Source organism: Cenococcum geophilum, assembly GCF_001692895.1.
Source record: "Cenococcum geophilum 1.58 unplaced genomic scaffold K441scaffold_105, whole genome shotgun sequence".
Taxonomy (NCBI): domain Eukaryota; kingdom Fungi; phylum Ascomycota; class Dothideomycetes; order Gloniales; family Gloniaceae; genus Cenococcum; species Cenococcum geophilum.
This window is the reverse complement of record NW_027137663.1, coordinates 1,610-24,632: the sequence shown is the minus strand read 5'-3', so window position 1 is coordinate 24,632 and position 23,023 is coordinate 1,610. Positions and strand designations below refer to the sequence as shown.

At 41.5% G+C, this 23,023-nt stretch overlaps 6 protein-coding genes across 6 annotated transcripts; 3 read left to right on the top strand and 3 right to left on the bottom strand.

Annotated features, from left to right (window-relative positions):
- Nucleotides 1–8,550: 8,550 nt before the first annotated feature.
- On the bottom strand, nucleotides 8,551–10,235 carry K441DRAFT_671623 (PLC-like phosphodiesterase). Its single transcript, XM_067650446.1, has one exon. It carries the CDS (start codon nucleotides 10,210–10,212, stop codon nucleotides 8,794–8,796), a length of 1,419 nt encoding a protein of 472 aa, XP_067496391.1. The 5' UTR covers nucleotides 10,213–10,235; the 3' UTR covers nucleotides 8,551–8,793.
- A 525-nt stretch (nucleotides 10,236–10,760) lies between these two features.
- K441DRAFT_701615 (uncharacterized protein) lies at nucleotides 10,761–11,293 on the top strand (the record flags this gene model as incomplete). Its single annotated transcript, XM_067653354.1, has 1 exon — nucleotides 10,761–11,293. The coding sequence occupies exon 1, from the start codon at nucleotides 10,868–10,870 to the stop codon at nucleotides 11,291–11,293; it is 426 nt and encodes a 141-aa protein (XP_067496390.1). The 5' UTR covers nucleotides 10,761–10,867.
- A 1,146-nt stretch (nucleotides 11,294–12,439) lies between these two features.
- Nucleotides 12,440–13,874, top strand: K441DRAFT_649437 (uncharacterized protein). Its single transcript, XM_067646944.1, has 2 exons — nucleotides 12,440–12,827; nucleotides 12,882–13,874. The coding sequence occupies exons 1-2, from the start codon at nucleotides 12,637–12,639 to the stop codon at nucleotides 13,744–13,746; spliced, it is 1,056 nt and encodes a 351-aa protein (XP_067496389.1). The 5' UTR covers nucleotides 12,440–12,636; the 3' UTR covers nucleotides 13,747–13,874.
- A 1,377-nt stretch (nucleotides 13,875–15,251) lies between these two features.
- Nucleotides 15,252–17,658, top strand: K441DRAFT_701613 (uncharacterized protein). The gene is made up of 6 exons (XM_067653353.1): nucleotides 15,252–15,821; nucleotides 15,878–15,938; nucleotides 16,016–16,153; nucleotides 16,220–16,456; nucleotides 16,518–16,721; nucleotides 16,778–17,658. Exons 1-6 carry the CDS (start codon nucleotides 15,555–15,557, stop codon nucleotides 17,317–17,319), a joined length of 1,449 nt encoding a protein of 482 aa, XP_067496388.1. The 5' UTR covers nucleotides 15,252–15,554; the 3' UTR covers nucleotides 17,320–17,658.
- A 267-nt stretch (nucleotides 17,659–17,925) lies between these two features.
- Nucleotides 17,926–18,330, bottom strand: K441DRAFT_682994 (uncharacterized protein; the record flags this gene model as incomplete). The annotated part of the gene is made up of 1 exon (XM_067651648.1): nucleotides 17,926–18,330. One exon carries the CDS (start codon nucleotides 18,328–18,330, stop codon nucleotides 17,926–17,928), a length of 405 nt encoding a protein of 134 aa, XP_067496387.1.
- A 1,756-nt stretch (nucleotides 18,331–20,086) lies between these two features.
- On the bottom strand, nucleotides 20,087–21,578 carry K441DRAFT_671620 (NAD(P)-binding protein). The gene has a single exon (XM_067650445.1). It carries the CDS (start codon nucleotides 21,255–21,257, stop codon nucleotides 20,262–20,264), a length of 996 nt encoding a protein of 331 aa, XP_067496386.1. The 5' UTR covers nucleotides 21,258–21,578; the 3' UTR covers nucleotides 20,087–20,261.
- Nucleotides 21,579–23,023: the final 1,445 nt, after the last annotated feature.

The window sequence follows — 23,023 nt, the reverse complement described above, 5'->3', positions numbered from 1 at the left end:
ACTTAGTGTTAAAGATATACTTTAACGCCTTAGCGTAGAGGCCCTAATTATTTAAATGTTCCAGCACTTTGCGGACGTATTGCTTATATTAATCCTTATCTTCTAAGTAGATTAAAATGTTATCTAAATAGATAACGTATATATAGTTAACTAGTCCCCCTAAGGCTCTGTAAATATATAATTAGAATATTATAGGCATATTAGCTAGCCTAAAAGGCATTACTAGATACTTAAAGTGGCCGTATTAGGTCTTAAAAGCGGTCTTTTACTTACCCCCTTCTTTAATACGAAGCCTATAATAGGTATCTTATAAATCTAGCTTCGTAAAGATTTTTACCCTAAATAGTTAATCTAGCATTTTACTAACTAGTAGTAGTAGGTAACGGTTCTTAATTATAATCTTATTAAGACCGTAATAGTCTATATATAGCCTTAGAGTTTTATTTAGTTTTAAAATAAAGAGGATTGGCGCGCCTATTAGCAACTTACTAGGCTAGATTTACCCCTTTTTTAGTAACCCATTAAGGTACTCTCGTAGGATTTTAAGCTTTTTACGCAAGAGGTTATAAATAGAAGGGTTTAGCGGTTATTTACCTTCTTCTAGATTAATTATATAATTATATTCCAAGTTTTATAGTAGGACTTTAGCTTATCTGCCCGAAAATACCCTTAGTAAGCCCCTTAGGCCTAATAGAATATTTAATAAATTAAAGTTACGTTTATCCTCTGTATTATTATCAGGTAGGTTCTAAAGCTCCCTTAAAATACTTATAGGCAGCGTTACGCGCTATAGTAGTTACTTATATATAGTTGCTATTATATATTAAACCGTTTTATGCAGTAGCTAGTAAAGGGTAAGGAAATCCTTAACGCAGCGTTTAAGGTGCTATAGTATACTCTTTGCGTATTACTTAAGCCAGATTAATCTATAACGGTTAAAGTATCTTGTAAGATCTTTAAGATCGCCGCTTTCCTATAATGTCTTCGCGACCTATCCAGTAATTTCCTATAGAGTCTCTAATATAGAGGGGTTATTACCTATACTAAGCTTTATACCTATTTTGCTATTAAATAGGGGTTAGATCTAATACTCTTTTAGGTATAAAGCGTACACTATTTCGCCTAGGGCTATATTCTCTAGGATATTCTTTAGGCTTATTAGTAATATACACCCTTCTAAATCTTTATTATTCCACTATTTAAAGGCTCCTATTTTAAAGCGTATCTTAAAATCTACTTCTATAAGCCAAAAATATCTAAGGATAAGGTTAAAACCTATAAAGTTAGCCGTCTAGAAGGGTTATGGGCTAACTACCTTAATACGGTTATATATATCGGCTATTAACACTATAAGCTTATAGGTACTATATAGTTTAATCCAATACTTATTAAGAAAGCCTATAATAGGTTTCCGCTACTTTAGTAATGGGATAAGTTTATACTCTTTTACCAAATTATATTATATAAGATTAATTTTAGCGCCACTATTATATAATACTTAGAACTAACGCATCTTACCTATAGGGAGTATTATTTCCAGCTCAATAGCGATATAGAGAGTTTCTCCTTCTATATATTATCCTAGTTATAGCTAGGAAAGGTCCGCGACTAGGGCTTTTCTTTTTTTAGATTATTAGTGCGGTTATTACCCTACTTGTTTTTCTAATAGGATTTACCTCTAGATTTTTCTTTTAACTTTTTAAAGTATTCTTATAAAGGTGCTGGATAGGTATTAGGTTAGCCCTAAAAGTCTTTCCCATTGCTTAAGGCCCCTAACTTTAACCCTTTTAAAGTTCTCTTTAAGAACGGCTTCTTTAAAGGTTAAGCCTACCCTATATTATTACTAAAATACCTACGCTTTTAGTAACCCCCCAGCTTCCTATTAAAAGAGGTCTAGTTCCTTACCGTATCTTTAGCGTTTAGAACCGCTTATTTAAAATCTATATATATAGTAATCTATAATAAGGCTTTTACGCGCTTTATTTTATTATAAATTACTAGCTTAATTTTAGCCTAGATAAACCTAATCGTCTTCTTCTTATAGATGCTACCATCTTTATTTTTATTTTTAAAGGGCTCTAAATTTATCTATTAAGCATAAGTTTTTATAAAGTTTATAAACTGGCGGAAGTTATAGCGGTTAAGCTATATCCTATTCTAGAATAGCTTTATATTATTATATTATATAATATACGGATCTTAAGTCTATTTCTTTAGAAAGGTTTACAGCTATAGCTATATAGTAATTTGCTTTTTATTCAGCTAATTAAATATAATTTAGTTTAGCGATTAGTCTTTAATCCCACTAATAATTTAGCGTATACGTTCTTTAGTACTATCTTATATTATTAGTATCTTAAAAAAGTTATCTACCTTATAAACCCAATCGTCTAACTGCTGGGCGTTAGGTCTATAGCGGAGTTCTAGACTACTAAAGGCCTTAGCTAGTTAGTCTATATCCTTTTTCCATTTATAGCATAAATAACTCTCTAAGTCTTCTATACCTTTTTAGGTAGGTACTAGGTAGCTTTTAAAAAGCCCTTAGCCTTAGCTAGGTTATAAAAGATTTCATCTAGCCTAAATAAAGCCCTACTAGATCTAAACCTACCCCTAAAGGTTTCTAATATATTTATTAATAGCTCCTTCCCGTATAGCTTCTAAAAGCCTTACTACAGCTTCCTAATATCTATCTTAAAGAACATTAGTTTAGGGCTCTTAACTTTCTAACCTTAGCCTTAAGAAAGCTCCGGCTATAGAGGTAGTATTAGTACTAATAGCTAGTATAAATTTCCCTATAAGGCTTAAGTCTTAGGTTAGTAGTTAGTTTAGATTACCTAAAGGGGTAGGCCCGCTTAGCTTATAAGCAGTTTATATACCGCTACTATACTAATTATAAGCTGGTGGTCTTCTGAGAGGGTTCTAGTTAGTTCCCTAGTCGGACACGTTAGTATATTCCTTTAGCATATCTAGCTTAAGGGAAGATCTTAGAGTTAACTCTAGCGCTTAATCTTTTAATTAGCCTAGGTAGGGCTAAAGGGGTTCCGGTTACTTTTTAGCAGCGTTATAACCGTTATAAAGGGTGTCTATATTTTCCTTAGCGGTAACCATAGGTGTATAAAAGTCTTTAAGCTCTTAGAGCATCTAGGTATAAGGCATATTACCAGGGTATACGGTAGGGAGTAGGTAAGCCAAGCATAAGTTATAAGGAGAGTTGATAGAAGAGGACGATATAGTAATAAGGGTAGGCAATAGCCTAAGAAAGAGAGAGAGAGACAAACCAATAAGGAGGTGCCAAGGGCTAGCCGAAGGCTAGCCTTGGCGACCCTTAAGAGCCCCTAGGCGATGCAGCCGAGTAAGGGTCAAAATAACCCTTACACCAGGTATTAGGGCTCATTTAGCTACCTTACCTAGAGAGTTATATTATTACAATCTCTTGCTATTAGAGGGACCTTCCTACCTTAACGCGACGGCTTTCTATAAGGTGTCCGTGGAGTTTCCATTTAGGTTATTATAAGATTTTAAGGTAGAATAGTGGTTATAAATAAAAGATATAAATAAACAATCTGGTCTTTAAAGCCGACTACCCTTCTAAAAAGGAGTAGGAAGGATTTAAATATAAGGGGGCTTTATAGATAGGGGGCTATAAGGCACAATTGTAGAAATAGGATAGATTGGTAAGAAAGATAAATCCTTAAGGAGATAAGGCCTTTAGGATCGTGGAGACTATATACTACGGGTATATGCCTTTGGTACGTAACTGGCGACTATTTAAGGGGCGTCTGGGGTTTGTCCTAAGGGTAACCTAAGGTGTCCGCAATAATATCCCTTACATTATACTTCTTTCTAAGTTTAGATTAAGCGTAAGGCCTATAGTATTTATTGCTAATATTATTAAACTTAATACTAAGTTTTTTAGGTGGCGTTTAAGGTTACTATAGTTAAGATATCTAAATTAGTAATATTAAATAGATAGACTTTTATTGTTTTTAATTGTCTAGAGGATTAATTCTAACGAGTAGTAATACTACTAAATTAGGTAAAGTTATCAGACTTTAAGTGCGTATCCTATTACCTTACTATTATATTTGAGTTTATAAGTCTTATTATTATAAAAGACGCCTATTTTCTTAAGTCGGCTTTTAGATGGTAGGTTTACTAGTAAATATAGCACGTAAAGAATATTATATAGAGTAAGCGTACTTCTATAGCTTTTATTAGGTAGTATAGTTTATATAAAGACAGATTCTTTACCTACTAATTAAGCTCTATAGGGACTGACTATATCTAATAAGGTATCGTTATTAACGTAGTTAAAGAGAAGTATATAATTTTATTAGCAGTGGACGGTAGCGGCGGTATTATAGATAAAGTTATACCTACTTAGTTAGGCTTATACTGCCACTGCTATAAGCTCGCGTTATAGATTTACTTTATATTTAACTTAATTAAAGTGTTTATTAAGCTAAATAGATAGCCTAGTTATCCTCTACTTTTTCCTTACATGGATTCTATTGCCAATTTTCTATAGTATATTTCTGGGTTTCTCTCCTAGTAGTCTTCTTTATAGTGCGTAGTTCTGTTATATTTATATAGTTAGGGTATTTATACATTCCTACCAGTGTAATCTTTCTCTTTATGGATGTTCTATTGTTTAAATATACTACTAATATAATAGAAGCTTCTTAATTAAGCTCGCTATTAAAGACAATTAGTTCCTTACCTAAGGCTTATAGGTTAGTATTTTTCTATATCTAATTTATTTGTTAAGTTATTTTAAACTAAACGTAGTTAGTAGAGCTAACTTTGTATAGAAGGGCCGCTTAGGTAAGAATTTCGTAGTTAATATATTAGTTAATTTTAATAAGGCAATTAAGGTTTAATATAATATAGAAGATAAACTTCTTTACGTTTTTAATTTTTTAAACATATTTAGTAAAGAAGGTAGCTATAATATTAGTAACAGCTGCCGGATCAAGATCCTTAAAGCGTTCTTTTAGGGCCTTTTATTTCTTAAGCGCTTATCTAACATTTAATATAAACGGCTTATAGATATTGCTAATGTTCTAGTTAATAAAACCAGCTGCGTAGGCTGGCTATTTCTTATATTTCTTCCGTTTTTTACTAAGTTAGCTAGCTTAATTTTTAGCTATTTACTAGTAAAGCCTAAGTCTACCTATTTCTCTTTAACTAACTTAAGTATAAAAAGGGGCTGTAGTAGGTTATTAAGAACCTACTTAATGTTTTTAGATTAGAGGTAGTTTTATATATTAATACTAAATATTACCCAGTCTTCCTATCTAACAAGCTTTTACATAGAGGCTTAGGCGGTATATTTATTGCTTATATTAACAAGGCTTTATATTATAGGTAGTTTATAATAGGTAGTCTATAGGCCTTATAAAAATATTATTATTAGATTTGTTCCCTTTATAAGGAGTCTTTATATAGTATAGGTTTTAACTTAATATATTCCTTAGCCAGTAGGCAGTTTTAATAAGCTTCTTTTAATCTACTACTAATATGGTTATTACAAGGCTTTATTTTTAAAACTTTATTATTTTATTTAATAATACAGTAAAAACTCTTTAGTACGATATTTGATTATAATAATATACTCTATATTACAATCTAGACCCCTTAATTAAAATTTTTGATGTAATGTTACAATATACTAACTGTTAACAATATCGTTAAGTTTTCTCTACTAAAATTAGTATAGCTAGTATTTTATAGAGCTAATCTAGTACATCCTTACCGCTAGTTTAGCTATTAATGCTCACATATAGCGATTAACTTCCATTAAAATAGCCTTTTAATCTTACTCTCTATACTTAATTCTGCCTCTTTAATATAGCAAGAGGCTAAAATCCTAAAAGGCGTTATTGTTACGGTATTTCTAACCATAAGCGCTAGAAGATCCGTAGCCACTAATATAAGCACCCTTACCTTATACAAAAACATCTTATAATTTAGGCTACCGACACCTTCTACTATAAGTTTAATTAACCTTTAATTCTAAAATACTTAGCGACAAGTTTAGCCACCTAGATTTGGTTAAAATCTATTATAGGTAAGGTATATATAAGCGCAGAAGAGACGCTAAGCAGCCTCTTAGAGGAGGCTCTCTTTAAGTAGCACCAACGCCTATAGAACTCTCGCATTCCTATTATAGGCGGTCTTATTTATGCTACCGCGACTTAATTATAGAATTATACATCTATATTAGCAGAGCTACTAGAGCCTAAGTAGTTAATTAGCTAGTTAGAAGGCTTTAAATCTCGTAATGGAATTTATAAGAGAAAGCAGTACTATAAAGCTGCGTTAGTTAATATGGAAGGCGCCAAAGATCGTATAATAGAGCTTTATACAATTATTGCGCCTTACCCTTTAAAGGGCGTTTATAATATAGATAAAACCAGGCTATTTTAGAAGGCTATACTAGATACTATATTAGCTACTAAGCTATAATTAAGAACTAAGAAGTAGAAGGTAAAACTCTCTCTTACTAACTGCTCTAATATAGATAGCTCTAATAAGATCCCTCTCTAAATTATTAGTACATTAATGCAGCCATATTGCTTTACTTAAGCTTAAATTAATATTAACTTATTAAAAACCTAATAGAGGTATAATAAGAAGGCCTGGATAACGACCATAATTATGCTTAGGTGGCTTATTTAGTTTAATAAGAGGATGTAAAACAAAAAAGTTCTTCTATTAATTGACGGCTTTAACGCCTATTAAGCAGCTATTTAAACAACTCTTAAAACAGATCCTTAAAGAATATAAAAAGTTAAGTTCCTTTTTCCTAATTATACGTCTGTTTACTAGCCACTTAATTAAGAAATAATTGCAAACTTTAAAGCTCTCTACTAACGATATTAGCTGCAGTTTATGGTAAAACATTTATTAAAGAACCGAGATCCAATTAAGCAGATGCACGTCCTTTAGGCAATTTAATAGGCAATTGCCGCTTAGAAGGAGGTGACACCATAAGCAATTAAAAGTTGCTTTATTAAATCTACCTTTAGTATAAGAGAGGGCCTATAGAGTCGCCCTTATAATTATATAGATCCTCCCGTTTTAGATAAGATACAGTAAATAGTAGAATAGTTACGTATAGTAGGAAGAGTTTATAACGTTACAAATATTCGCAATTTTATTAAGCTTCCGGGTAAGGAGGTAGAGGACTTAGCTAAGATCTTATTAAGCATATATCAGAGCTCTACGCGGTGCCTAATCGTGATACAGAAATAGACAAGGACGACTTTATATAACCTTAAATCAAGGTTAATAAGGCCTTGCAAGCCTTATAAAAGCTTTGTCTCTATAAGGAATAACAGGAAGACGGTAATAGAGACTTAATTACAGCTCTTATAAGGCACGATCGTCGAATACAAGGGCGACGAATTCGCAACACCAAGCAAAACTCAATCACGACATTTTAGTGTAGCTAATTAATCGCGTATGCAGATACAAGATATCATTACATAATTTTGACTTTTGGTGTACTTAACATACAAATATTAAATATAACGATACGCTCGGCCGTACGAACTGTATCGTACTAAAGAGTTTTTACTATAGTAAGGTTATCCACTAAATAAAAGGTCCTTTTAAGCCTTTAGCGCCGCTGTTTATTACGGACTATATTAGGCTTATTCTTAGTGGGGTCCTCTTATTATATTTAGCGTAGAGTCCGTCGTTAGCAGCCATATAGCCACTTATTATAGGGTTTTGGCGTTATAAGTTAGTTAAACATTTAATAACTTTTTAACGCCCGTGTGGTAATATTGTAATAGTAATTATCGTTAATAATAAAGCGATTAGATTTAGCTCGTTAGGCGTAAACCCGGGCTTATAACCTGTTAAATTAAGGTTATAGAGCTAAAACTCTGTGCATTGCTTATTTTCTATACAGCCTGTAGATCTTGGTGTTTTACCCCGTTGCTTTCCTTAATATGGCTCTAAATATAGGTGACTGGCGGTACGCCTTTATTAAAATCCTTTTCATAGCCGGCGTCAGTAAGCGTGTATACGCCCGCGTTTGGAGCATATATTGATAAGAGAAAGAAGCTTTACAACACCACGATCTAGAACAGATATCACGACTTTTGGTGAAGGAGGGGACTCCAGAATAGCTTCAAAATCGAGCTCAGAGCTCCGAATTCGAGGTGGGCCGTGGCCGTGGCTTAAGCCCTGGCCACGTACTACACCCCTTCCTGCTAGCTCTACATACTAATTTAGCTGCAGACGTAGCGAAATTAGGTGTGTGGTGTTGCGCGCGCATGGGGGGGGGACACCGAAGCTCGTGCAGGCTGTAGAGAAGCCCTCCCATAAGCTTATTTGCTGTGTTGCAAATTATGCTAGAACACCTGTACTCCGCCCAATGTCGTGTTCGGACGATCCGGTCAGGATTGACCAAGTTTCGTTTCAAACCATGCGATAAAATGATAGTAATGTGAAGTGGGCGAGTCTAGCACAATGCATATGCTCGAGTGGAAATCATATCAAGAGATCTCGAAGTTAGCAAGGTGATCAAATAGAGGTGTTTTGTAATAGAAGATTATATTTCGCATCTGGGTTTATTGAAAAACAGTACGTTTCGATGGACAAATCGGCGTCCGGGTTTCTAGCCTTACAAAAAAAATTATAACCGTGCCATGAGCTGATTCCTTCTCAAATCATACCATGTACTGCAGCACTAATAGTTTCATGCACTATCGCAATCATGCGCTTAAGCAACTTTCCCCATTGGCAGGCTCGGGGTCAGATCTTAGAGATATTGCCATGTCAATCCATTTCAAGCCTTTGCGCGCTTAGTTGAATGCTCGTATCTGTCGTCGCTCCATCAATAAAATCATTCATAATCACAATTGTCCTTTCCGCTCTCAATCTGTCCAGGGCATTCTCTCTGATCCATGGAAGCAAGACCATGTCATTACTCGCTTTTGTACTGGTCAGACAGCTCGTTGCCGCATTTGCGGACAACACGCTATAGATCATTACTTCTTTGATACTCTGTGACGTCGCCTGGCATTGCAAGATGGTGAGATCGGTTGACTCCTGGCCTTCTGTGGTCATGGACTCAAATTGAGCAAGGATAGGACCCGGAGTGAGAGTCGCATATGCTTCCGCCGTCCAGCTGTCATATTTCTCCGCCTCTATGACGCAGATAAGTCGTTGGCCATTACCGCGCAGCACATCAATAGGCTGATTGAAGCAGGATCTGTCACCCCATGTGAGATATGCGTTTCGTGCATTGCTGCAAGCCGCCGTTAACATATCCGCAATCTCCTCATTTGTAGGTTTCTTGCATTGACTGATGATGTTATCGTAGCGGATATGTATAGTGACTATCTCGGTCGGATTTTGGTCCAAGAACTGCACCTGTTGGTCCAGGAAGTCGTCGAATGCTATCCCAGGGATACAAGCATGCTGGAAGTAGAATTTGTTCGGCAGTTCCGAAACTCGTTGGAACATGGGAAGCAGCTCGGCGGGCCGGAACTCGAAGTAGCGCGCGCCAAGTGTGAGCATGACGGCGACCTCCTTCTTTTGTGTAATTGCCATTCCGTACACTATGTCCGGTAGACGCTGTAAAATGAAGTCATCCGGAATATGGGAGAACCATCGAAGCTTAGGGATCAGCTTGCGGAGCTGTGAAACCATATTTAGATCTGCAGCCCTTAGAATTGCATCACAGCTCCTCATGCTATTCATGCCGTTGTCGTGAGGTGCGGCGATGACGAAACGAGAGAATGGCTTTTGGGCTTGAAGGGAGCCAGGCGGCGCGATGCTTCCCATCCAGTACCGGTTGGAAGTAGAGCAGACTGTCACATAGCACTGATCCCGGTTTGTGAGGCCGAATTCGCCATGTCCAGCATCGTAGAAGCAGTAAGTGACGACGACTTCATCGGTGACAATGGGAACGAAACTTTGCGTCGCGGTCATGTTGCCACCTTCAATGTTACCCGTAAAGCTGTTAATGTCGTTAAACGCACTCGCAATGATTTCGCCATTGTAAATGACTTTCCACTCAAAGCGGCCAGTGAAGTGCGCGATGCCGGGGATATTGTGGGACTCGACCTCCAGATGCTTGCTGGTAAAGTTATCAGCGGAGGTATGCCTCACGATCTGCTTCGGCACGGAGAATTCGATCTCATATCCGTCTATGGAGATATAGGAGTAAACTTGAATTCCTTTGCTTGGCATACTGGTGATCGGCGTTGTACAATGTGGGGATGATGCAGGAACGCGGGGATCGTGTCGTCGAATTAAGATTATCCCTGTTTTTCTGGTCGTATTTATGCACGTGAAGCAACCCCTCAATTATGATTCAGTGTTTACTCTTTAGGCTGTTCTTTGAAGACCGTATATTGGCCTGGACATCGCATTCCCGAGCGCGATACTGCATATTTATCATGCTGCCATATGTTCTGGAGCATTACCACTTCAGCAAGTACGAGTACTGCGTTTCTGACCCACTGCAATGCTCTTATTCGCTACAGCTCCTCAGAGGCTACCCCGCAGAATTCCGGGTGTCCTTGACGTTACGGCGCTGCGATAATTACAGAAAGGCGTGACACTGTCCACATCTTGGAGTGTCAGTAGTGATTACGACTAGGTTTGACGGGGACATCACCCCGCTTCATCACAGGTTTCATCCTACTGCCCGGACACTCATCTTGTGCTGCTGGTGATTTTGGTAGCTCCCCAGACGTCGAATACATTCTCGGATCATCCTTTTTACACTTTAACATCGACCTCCTTTCACGGGTCTCGCAATGGATTCCTACTCGGGGCAATTGGAGCGAACTGTGGACATTGCCATCTTAACATGCGCCCTTAAGATGTCTGGTTCGCTATCATGGTTCAGCCCAGTATATATATCAATAGTAATGCTGAAGGCCTGGGAAAGTTGCTCGTGGCACATGAAGGCCAGAAACAGTTGACAGTCGAAATAATGCCTGGTTGTTATGGAGAGGGTGTGAGGGCAATGATATACGAGATAGTAAAGAACCTCCTCACGCCTAAGTTGCGAGAGTGGATAATGCCGAACTTCACCGCGACAACAGAGGCCGACCATGAGGTTGCTTCCATTGCTATTATGGGTGCAATGCAGAAGTCCTTCAGGCACCATATGGAGGAGACATGCGGAATACTCTATGGCTTTCTCCTTGGGCAAGAGCAAGGCTGCGAGAAGATTCTTAGCCTTTGGATTTCCTTTCAATCCTGGGAGAGGAAACCACTCTCTGGGGCTTCGCCTGAAACTGGCATTTTCTGGGTTCATTAAGACCTTCGACTCGCCTAAGTCCCATGACATTTTGCAGTTCTAGCAGAGTATGGTCAATCACTATCCCTCTGAGATGTGTGGTCGTGTATATAGAATCGAGCCCGAAGACTTTCCATCTGGAGTCATGTCGAACGGAGCAGTCAAGAAGGAGAACTCTGTCGAATTAATGTAGGCTGTTGAGCCTCAATATATACAGTCAAATGAAATAGCCGAGACACCCCTAATCTATACCCACATAGGAAACAGAACGACGATCGCAATCAGCGCGTCGTTCGACAAGTCATCTCGGCACCTCTGACAGTCGGCTCTGGAGGACCACAAGGGAAGTCAGTATTAGAGTACGTCATATTTGCTGGCATCGTCGGAGCACTGTATCTCAACTGTGAAGAACCGGTTAGCAAATAAGCATGTTGGGGTGGAATCAATTCTTCTCTTTGCTCTCAACAGCTGGACGCCATTCAAGCAATCTCTGATTGGCGGATCTGCAATACGAAAGAATGCGCGAAACCAATGACGGTGAAAGACTTGAGAAGATAATGATATCTCACCATTGAAGATACGGGAGATTATCCCTTAATCGTTGGGGTCCTTAGAGAATTTGCTACCGGATTTGATTGGGCACTTGCATTGAACCGGATTCTCTGATCGGCTGGTCCCTTATCGATAACCGTAGTACCCAAATCAACGGGTTAAGGCCTAGCTACACGTTGAGTGAATCTTGCGCCAAACCCAACAGTTTTGCGTCCTAGCAGCAATGAACGAGGTTCAAGAAACGCCGTTGAATCGGCCCCGGGTATATGAACATGCTGTACTATCGTCTGCATCGGTTGAAACTTCCTTCTCAGTAGTTGCGTCCAAGCGCATCCTGTAGGGCTTTTTTTGTCTTGTTGCATGCACTTTGGTGGTCATTGCGCCCAACCAACCACTCCCTTTAGTGCGTTCGTCTCACTTGGAACCCCGCTTCACTCAGCATTCGGCAAATCAGAATAGAATCTGCGCTGGGCGGGAAGGGATCATCGTGTCGGTTCCTGAGAGAATCCAAGATCTTTGACCCAAGGTTGCGATCTGGCTCGGTTCAACTTGTTCCCTTCTTTTCCACTAGCCAAAATCGCCCAGTCAGAACACCACCCCATAAGTCTCCACAGCACTCCATTAGCTTTCATCCTTAGCCATTGGTCATGCCGAAATCCTAATTCAGCTAGCGATCGACTTCTCCGATGGGGGAAGTAGGGATTGAGTGACCCGCCTGATGACGATCATTCTCTTTTTGACATGAGATCTGTAGGCTTTCTGTCATGGCCATGTAACTGTGCCATCCGCCCGGAGCTTTAAAATGTATATCCATGATCTCCCGCCCGTCCTTAATCAGTATTTTGCTTTCAAATTTACCTGCAAAGCTATTAACTTTTCTACCCAAACTTGGAGTGCCCAAAACAGCAGAAATGCATCTTAAAGTTGTCTCCCTTCTGCTCACGGCCACTTATGCCCTGCCGTCCACACCGAGCATCGGAGAAGTCGGAGATAAGCTCAAATAGTGAGTAGAATGCTAATGTCTCGCTCCAGGGATCAGATTTAATATGACCTGCAGCCTCCTCAACGATCCTCCTGACTCCCCAAATGTCATCGAAGCGCTCTCAAACCAGGATCTCTACGCCCGCTTATCCAACCCAACTCAGCAAACGCCTTTCGAGCCGCCCACGCCTTTCCTCAGTCCCAGCTCTTCATCCTGCGGCGCACAACCAGTATGCCCAGCATACGACGGCGAAGTCCGCACCATCAACGACCGCAAATACAAGCTCTACTGTTACAACGCGCCCTGGGGAACCTACTTCTGGCTCCCAGCCGCCAAATCGCTCGAAGAGTGCGAGGCGCAATGCCACAAGAACAGCTACGACTGCAACGGGCTGACATTCTACCCCTTGACCGGCGCCTGCTCGCTCATCTACAGCAAGAACGCCGCGCCCTACATCTGGGACAACGGGTACCCGAAGATCGGCGCGATCCCGGTCGACGGCGGTAACGCGATGGCGTTCGGCCCCGGCATGCTGTGTCCGCTGCCCGGGTCCGACAACCAGGTGTGGAGTTTTGGTAAGGACCAGAAGCAGCGGTTCAAGATGAGTTGCACGAATCAGTTCCAGGTGCCTGCGTCCTCGAAGAAGAATTTGGGCCCTGTAAAGGATGTGGATGAGTGTGGAGAGAAGTGCGGGGCTGACAGCGGGTGCTATGCTTTCCACTACTACCAGCCGGCTTTCCCGGGGGGTAGGGTTGATGGCATGAGAAATTGTGAGTTGATTACGGGGGACGTCGGAAGCGGAAAATGGACACCGGTTGCAAAGCCGAATCAGTACTTGAGTGGGCTGAAGGTTGGTAGTTTTGATTGTGCGGATAATGGTTGGAAGGGTGATTGTAAGAGCAGTATTGGTAAAGGCATAGAAGAGCTGCAACAGATTTAGTGGCCATCCATAGTCTACTAATGTGTTGGAGATGTCGTTGGGAGAAGCCATGATAAGATCTATATAAATAGTCATCTAATGAGATTTACATTAAAACTTACATCTCTAATAGATTGAACTGGGGTCGGGACGTTAAAGCTCTCTAGCTTTCTAGTGTCTCGGAGCACTATTGAATGGCTTTATAGACGGCTGAATATAGAAGCTTTAAGGACGATACGATCGTGCAGTAACGCTAACGTCTAAATCGATATAACGAGAAGATCTAAAGATATTCTCTATGGGTAAGATGCGTCCCTGGAGGCTTGTATGGATTGGGCGACGCATACAACGAGTTACGGGGGGTAGTGGCCTCGATTTTGACGAACGAGGGACAGAGTATCGATATTGGTTTTATTACTCCTAATTCTATTATCGCAGGGGTTATTTGCAGGGCTATATACTACTTTTGGCATCTTGAGGCCCTGCAGCTTTATAAATATAGGTGGCGAATTTGGGTGACAAATCCTCTATAATACGCACGGGTGCTGGCAGGAGCGTCTGCCCGGTTGTGTTACCCCCTTGTATTCTCCTCTCAACCTAGCGGGCCGTTTCACTTTTTCCAGGAACACCGTTTCAATAGGGACCTTTAGCCATCGACTTAACGGCATATTGACGCTATTTTGGGGTGCATAGCCACGACCCAGACCTAATTAAGGAATCATCTCCGATGGACTCGATATTGCTAAGATTAATATCGTATCCAACGGCTACTTATAGTTAGATTATAACAAGTATAATATTCTAACGTACCTACCCTATTTTTTATAGATAATACGATATAAAAGTATATTTATCTCTATAACTTCCTACCTATAGCCCTTATTAAAAAGTTTTATATTATAGAAATATAGAGCTTAATAATATAACTTCAATCGTATAAAAATTATAATATTTAGACGTATAGTTATTAAAGTATAAAGGATAACCCTTCGCACGGTGATTTGTGTCCATCTATTATCGATAAGAACTGGCCAATTAAATTAACCAAATCAAATCGTTCGTGCTTAGGAATTCTGGTGTTCCCACACGGACCAACTTAGAGATGGACGTCACCGTTCGAAGGGATAGGTCCTACCGGTTATATTTACCCATTCGCAATTAAAAAGCTGTATTTTACCTCTTCCTTTCCGCTATTAGCTTTCCAAGGCCATAGATATACCTCTATATGCATTGCCTATAGAATCGCTCATTTTGATGGGGTTGCTGAGTAACTCCTGCGGACCACACACACGGCTGTGCGTCAGGAGGTGGCTTGTTAACTTTCAGCGCCAATCCCCAGCGAAAGGTCCCTAATGCGCCCGGCGGATCTGGCAGCGCCAGGCCCCCTTTTGGAGTTGAAGCAGTGATCTTTTTGGACTGAGGTCTCTAGTCCAAATTACTTGTAGTTTAGCTCATTCCTAAACAGGACGAACGCTTGCCCATCAAGGCTAGCAGTCCACTCCACTCCAACTTTAACCCCAGTTTAAAAAGATCACTGTTTAGCTTACTCTTCCTCGAACCTAGCAACGCCGTACAAACAGGATTTAGCCAACAACCACGCCACGATCAAAATAGATGGCATGGTCATGCCTCGTGGCTTTGGGGCCGAGAATCATGGTTCACGCTCCTTCTATTCAACTCATGTGTTGGTACTGACACTGAAATCTCCTCTGAATCTGGGGCCGCTGGGTTGGAAAACAACTACTATAAAACGCCCATAAATCCCAGCTGACCTAAGATCAATACTTTCATCGTCTTCCAATCCTTAGGGCGCAGACCTAGCCAAAGAAATGGCATTAAACTTCCGTTCCTTGGCAGCTACTGTCATTACCCTTTTCCTAGCTGCATGCACTTGCGCTTATCCCACCGAACTTGTGGAATCGCCAGCCAATCTGACGTCAAGACAAGACGTTAGTGCAGACGCATTTTACTTCTATGGATATGATGGCTGCAACACGCCAGAGCATCCAGACTGGTCGTCGGCCATTTTAGAAGCGTGGGATGAGGTGCTGGCCCTCGGCAGCGCGGTCACTAGCGATGTAGACTGGAGCAGCGACGTAAGAATGGACTTCCCTGATAATTTCTTTTGCGTTCAACATCTAAACGTGACTAGGCCGCGGGAGATTTCCTCGGCTCCAAGGACAACAACCAGGCATACCAGACGGAAATTCAGAGTATGTTATATGAACCCTTTCGAGACTAAGGATGGATGCCCTGCAATTCGGATGCTCCAACTAACCATTTCATGTAGATATTCTCAAGAACATCCAAACATGGAAGCACGATGGGACGAGACTAGCGTGGAGCATAGAAGCTCGCTGTGATGATTACCTACGGCGACCGGAGCTAGGCTGTCCCGAAGGCACAAAGCCAGAAGATGAATATAAATGTAGGTAGGAGTCGACGAGAAGTTCGTATGTGAATGTAAGCACGCAAAGTTCTGACAAGTGGGTAGGTGGTAGTAGATGCTACCAGCCAAGATATACCAGAGACGGCAGTGGAAAGCTGGTTCTTCTTAGATGGGATAACCGTGCGGCAGCGTACACCACCAGTCACGGCGGCACTGCCGTTGCCACCATCAATTTTTGCCCAAGTTTCTTCGCGATGGACACTTGCGAGGCTAGGATCAATAAATCGGGAAAGTCGACAAATGACAGAGAGAAGTTGCATATGATCAATTATCAATGCCGCGGTCAGTTGTTGAAATGGTTCCCAGAGTCGGGGCCAAATACTAACGCTTCTCCCATTCTCAGGGTACGCCGCACTACACGAGCTATTCCACATCAATAGCATGGCACATCGCGTTGCATACCGCATCCCCCATGTTTACGATCGTAGATTCGAAATCTATTCTCCCGTTGCTAAAAAGCTTGTCACAGTGAGTGCGTATGGGGCTGAATATACCAAAACGCTGGCTCGATGGACTACAAACACGGGATGGTGGGTGGCTACTAATGGTATGTGGATTTACAACCAAACATGTTCTTATCATATCCTAATCACTTCGTAACAGCCGACAACCTTGCTCAGTACGCACTAGCAATGTGGGTGACGTCGAGAATCGGGGCCTACCCGTACTATCCTGTTGTGAGCGAGAAACCCGCCTCGGATCCTTTCGCTGTTGGGACGCTGGACAACGCGGGCGCCATCAGCCTGACTGATGATGCTGTTGCGTTGGGAGAAGCTCTCGGCGTGGCTCCAGAGGACGCCTACGATACCTATGTCAGCGGGAACCTCAGCTGCAGTGATGCGGGCGATGATGGCACCACCGTCGATCCTTGCATCGATGAAGTCAACAACGCGCCCGCGGATCTCTTGCTCGTTACGCCCGGCGTGCCTTTGACGACGCTCGTGGGACCTGACCCGACAAGTGCACCCGCTCCCACTCCCACTCCGTCGACTCCCGCCGACTTCAACTGCAACTGTGGCGAGAGCGGGTGCTCGGCAGATAGCATGCCGTGCTGTGCGAATGGCAGTTGTCAGTGTCATTGCACTGAGAGTGGGTGTGCAGCTGAGGATCCGAGTTGTTGTGCTAGTGGGACGTGTCATATGTAAAGCGGTTGAAGGAGGGAGGAATGGTGGGCGGAGGATGAAGGATTATCATTTGCTGAGGTTCTGGAGGTAGAGTTACATATTTCTAGTGCGGCCAGCTTATTATGCCGTTAGAATTGGATAAGGGCCTATTTTGGGTGGACAGCCGTCTAAATGCAGTGCTCAATTGTTCTTTTGGAATGGGAGAAATGAGAACGGCACGGCATGGCACCTGAAAGATGCAAAGTGTCACATCATAACGCCCATCTGCGGCTCTTTTAGTGCTGTCAAATCGGTATTTTCGCTTCGGCAGTGTGAAATTAGTGGGATGAACAAAGAGAAAGAAGCAATGTTTGCGTGGACAGACTCACCTCCTTCACGTGCTAGTTTGCTACCGTTTGCGGCAGTTCGTTCATGATGCCCATTTTCCTATGACGCTGCTCTAAAAAGTGATCCTAACAGTTATCTTTGGCAAGTCGCTCCGCGTGTTGGTATCCTCCATTCTTACAAGCATGATCCCACCTCCAAGACCGCATTTGGTAACCTTATTCGCTCTCGCCTCTCAAATGTTGATTATCGCAACTCGATCTCAAATTTCCGGATTATGCCGGGTACGTTCCACATCTCGTTCTACAGCGCCATGCCTTCCACAATGTTCAGCACACCACTTAATCTTGGCCCAATGGGATCAATTCCCTCCTCAGCGCCATATCCCGACCGCGAATCCCGTTGGTGTGCGCGATTCACATCCCTTGTATGGCCCAATATTGCCACCGCCTTCCGGATGTTGTCTATCTTCCGGTTGAGTTGCTGAATCTCCCACTGAAGAGCCTGATTGAGGTCCCTAAGCCTGTCAACCTCCGCATCTGCCTTCAAAACCCTATCGCGGAGCTCTTCGTTCTTGAGGAGCCCGCTGAAAGTTCTATAGAAGCAACGTATGACGAAATCCTTCTGACTAGTCGCAATAAAGAGCATGCCGAGCGCCAAGGCAGGGGCGACGCTCCAGCCGGATTCAGGCAGACACTGGGGAGCCATGTGATTGGAATTCTTGGTTGGTATTGTTTTGCGTTGGACTTGGTCTCGTGAATCCAGCGTGGTAGATCTCGTGTTGTATATCTTGTGCGCTGAATCTTCTCAGTTAAACCTCCGATTACATAGCTTGGCGGCCGTAATAAGTATTAAGAGTCAAGTGCGGTTCTCCACCTCGCCTTTGCTTGTCTTAAATGCTCCTTTGACAGTGAGTAAAATGGTATGAATCGTTGGAAGGGCAAAGGGAATCATCGTTGTCACACGGTACGTCGCCAGTTTGCTCTGCTTGGGTTTTCTCCATCATTGCCTTTCACTGTGTCTTTTGGTAGCCAGTGAGCGCCTCACAGAAGATCCCGTCAAACAAGAGAACATGAGACAGTGAAGTCCCTTTAATAATGTGAGATGTCAATCCGTGCGTTCGGATTGGGTCAAGACTCTGGAACGGCATCGCTACTTATAGGAATAGGTAGGAGGGTTGGGGAGGCGTTTGGTTAGCTTAGTTAAAGAAGTAATAGTTGGCAAATTTAGGGTTAAAGAGATAATCCTAGACGTATTTCTTCTACTTAGTATTTTTAAGTTAATACTAATAGGGATAAGCGGGGGCGATAGTATAGTAGACGGTAGATTATAACGTATCTCTTTAATTTCCCTCCCAAAAGACCTAATTATCGTATAATATTAGGCATTTTATAGAGTAAAGGCTTCTATAAAAGCTTATTAAAGGCCCTTTACTTATTCGGCTAGGGTAGCGCGTAGGTCGGTTATAGATATAGAGGTTTCTGAGTCGTTTTATATATTGAGTGGTACGGAGTATAAGTTTAATATAATGTTATTATTATTATTATTATTATTATTATTATTATTATTATTTATTGCTTAACGTCTAATACGGATTCTATATACGGCCTACATAGACTACTCTATATCTAGGAGAAGCTTATATATTATATAGGGAAGAAAACCCCTTTACACTATTATATTACTTTTATTAAATCTATTATAGATATAGATATTCTTTTCTTTAAAAAATTTCTTTAAAAATTTGACAACTAATAAGGATAATCAGGTATTAAAGTATTTAGAAAGCATTTCTTTTATTACTAGTTTAATAAGTTAAATTAATACTATATTAACTGATTTTATATTCTTAACTTTTTTAGCGCTATATTGTATTATACTCTTTCTAATATTTGCTCTTTAAAGTATTAATTAAATCTTTAAAAATATTAAGAACTTGTCTAATTTAATAAATATTATTATAATAGGAAGAGCCTTAAAAGGTAATACTAAGGTAGGTATATTATAACGCCTATCGTCTCCTTTTTCTCCTTATTAATATCCTTTAATGTTACTACTTATAGGGATATAGTGTGATTTTAGGGGCAATATAATTATAATTTAAGAGTAAGGGCTTTATACGCGCGATTATACATAGCTTTAAACAAGGATAAGTGGTATATACGAGCATGCGGTAATTATTAGTGTATAAGAGCTTTAAAAGCTTTAAAGTCACTAATATTAAATTAAGAGCCTTTATCATTAAGATCTAACCGCAAGGTGGCAAGCTTTACGCCACTCGGCCAACCGAACAAACTAAAAAGGTAAGCGATGCTTGCTAGGTACGCTGCGTAGAATAATATACAAGCTTGGTAACTCGACTCACCTGATACTAACTACAAGCGGCCGTTAGACTCGATATTAATCTTGGCCATATGGTATCCGAAGATCCACGGAGGTGACTCCTTAATTAGAAATAGATCGTGGCAGTGCACACAAATAGCGTCAATATTAAGTTATTTTCTGGTGCAAAAGGTCCCTATTATCAGGCTATAATTTCTCAGAGAATTGAAAGACAACCATTAAAACTAAAACTGCTTGCAATTCCCGGAAGCCCGCAAGACATGATTCGTTATGGAAATGAGAAAGAACCTCCTCCGCTATAGTTTTTCAATCCTCTCCAACTCGTCTAAAGTATGTTGATAGACCTTCTGTCCCATTCCTTCCACCTTCAGGGCCTTTAGCACCTTTCCCTCCGTCACGGCACGTGAATCGCCCCGAACCAGATAGACGCCACTACCCACCTTCCCATCACTACCCTTCTGCACTTGATCACTCTCATCATTCTCGCCTTCTGCAATTCTCTTGAACCTGTCACTCGTAGCCGCAAACACCACCCTCTCACCCGCCTCTTCCATGGTGTAGCCCACCAGCCTCATAAGCGGCACAATAGTCCAATTAAGCAGCCGCGTCGCCCAAGGCCCCAAATCCTTGATCCCCAACCCCGTCCCGCCAACAATGCCAGGGTGGATATGCACGAAGCTCACCCTCTCATTCCCAGGCCGCTTCGCCAGCTCCTCAAAAAACAGTGTCATCATACTGCTCGCGGCGTCACCAGCAGCCGGCAAGCTGTAGTGGTCCCTCAGCAGCAGATCATCTGGAAACAGCCTCCCCTCCATGCCGCCCGCGAGGACGGACACGACGCGGGGCGCGGGGGCTTTCCGCAGCAGCGGCAGTAGCGTCAGCACGAAGCGCATGCGGGCGTAGAACCGGACCGCCTGCACGCGGTCCAAGCCCTCGGGCGACTCGTCGCGCCGCAGCGAGAGGTAGCCCGGGCTCATGACTAGTAGGTCGATCTGCGGAGCCGTGGCGGCGATTTGCGAGGCGGCTTTGCTGGCATCTTTCACGAGGGTTAGGTCATGTGCTTGGATCGGGATGAGCTTTGCGGATTTGTTGGTTGCGGAGAGCGAGGTGGTTAGTGAGTCAAGATTTGACTGGGATCGCCCGATGATGTAGATTGTGGGGGACTCGGCGTGCTTGGTGAAGGCGCGCAGGGCGCCTAGGCCGATACCGTTGGTCCCGCCGACGAAGACGGCTGTGAGGTTGGGTTGCTGAAGGGAGTTGTTGTTTTTGAGGACGTCGGTGTAGTTGACCATGATTAGCGGAATTGAAGTGAAGCGGGGTTGAATGAAGTTAAGGGTCGATCGATTGTCGTTGGGCGAGTCACTTATATAATAGGTAGATGGTTTTCAACTTGGTGATTGTCTTGCAACTAATAACTCTGTGATGTTACTGCGGTGGATGCAGGAGCGTTTAAATGGTAGGGCTTGCGATGATGTCAACATGGTGCAGAGTGGTGTTAGAAGTGACAGAAGCTATCGGTGTCTCGGCCTCAGGCGCAGAGCGGGTTTATGTAAGGCCTCGTGTCATGCCGAATTGAAGGCGGGCAAAATGCACTCCCGATGCTTGATATTCCGTCCGTCCATGGAATATTCCATAATTATTATGTTCCATCTATCGCTCTGTGAATATAATGCCGCGCTTGAGTCTCAAAACAGTAGGCATGGCGACAGGGACGCATTGCAATCCTTCACGTGCCCTAATACTTATCCCCTAACCCGGCACGTTGCGGCCGTAAGTTATCGATAAGGAGCAGCCAATCAGAGGCGCCGGGTTGTTGCTAGTGATAAGAAATACGAGGCTGGTAATAATCAACCGTTTATGTACGGAAGGTCTATACAGCTTTAATTAAAGGAGTTAAGTCGATCTATATAAGGCTGCTAATATTAATCTTTCCTATCCCTTGCATTGATAAACGCGTCTTTAGAGCTGTGCTCCGTGCGCACCAATCAGGAAGCTGCATACGCAAGCGGTCAACCGTTCTGCCAGATAATCAAGACCTCGTGGTCCGGGGGCTGGCGGTGGCTTTTTCGCGACCCATTTTGCGACCCTTTTGGAAGTAGGATATCGAGTAGGCTGTACAAGATCTATATCAATAGAAATGTAGTTGAGTTACGTGGCTAGTTACGTTATAGGTTTAAAACGTAAAAACGTAGGAATATAGGAACGCGACGTACCAACGTACCAACGTACTAACGTACTCAGTATATTTCTTAGGCGCAGTATTATATATTTAAAGGACTATAGTCCCTACCTAGATAGTTCTCTTCTTTATAGTAAATCTTAGAATATAATTAGAGTTAATCTATTAGGCAACCTACTCTACTAGTTATCTTTATATTATTAACTATTCCTTAACCTATATACTTAGCCAATTAATAAGTCTACCATAGTATTTCCTACGAGGCTTTATTATATATTCACTACTAAGGTTACGGTAAAGGAAGTTAAGTAATATACCACCTAAGTAAGCAACTACGACGCTATCTACGGCAGCAACTACTTTGGGATTAAGAGGAGATACTAGCACATATAATAACAACTTAGCAGTGGTTATAATAAACTAGCTTAGGAGTGTTTTAGAGCAAAACAATACTAATAATTAGGTACTACTTCTACAGCTTTAAGATATAAAGAGGGAAAAGATTAAAATGCTATTAATTAAAAGATTTTTAGGAGAAAAGTATAAGCTAAAGGGATTCCTTATATAGATAAAATTAAAGATCTAATATAAAGGAATAAAGTTAAAATAGGTAGCAGATTAGGTTGTGTACATAGGGTTATTCTTAACGGGTTAGGCACTAGAGTGGTTTAAACCCTATCTTATAGAGATATAAGCTAATAGAATAGCAAGCACTAACTTAGAGGCGTAGTATATATATTTAAGCTAGGAGGGGTTTACTAGTAGACTTATATAGATATATAGAGATCCAGAATTAATAGTAACGACTAAAGGGAAGCTATACTAGCTTACGTAAAAGGGATCGGCTATAGACTATACAACGTAGTTTTAAACACTAGT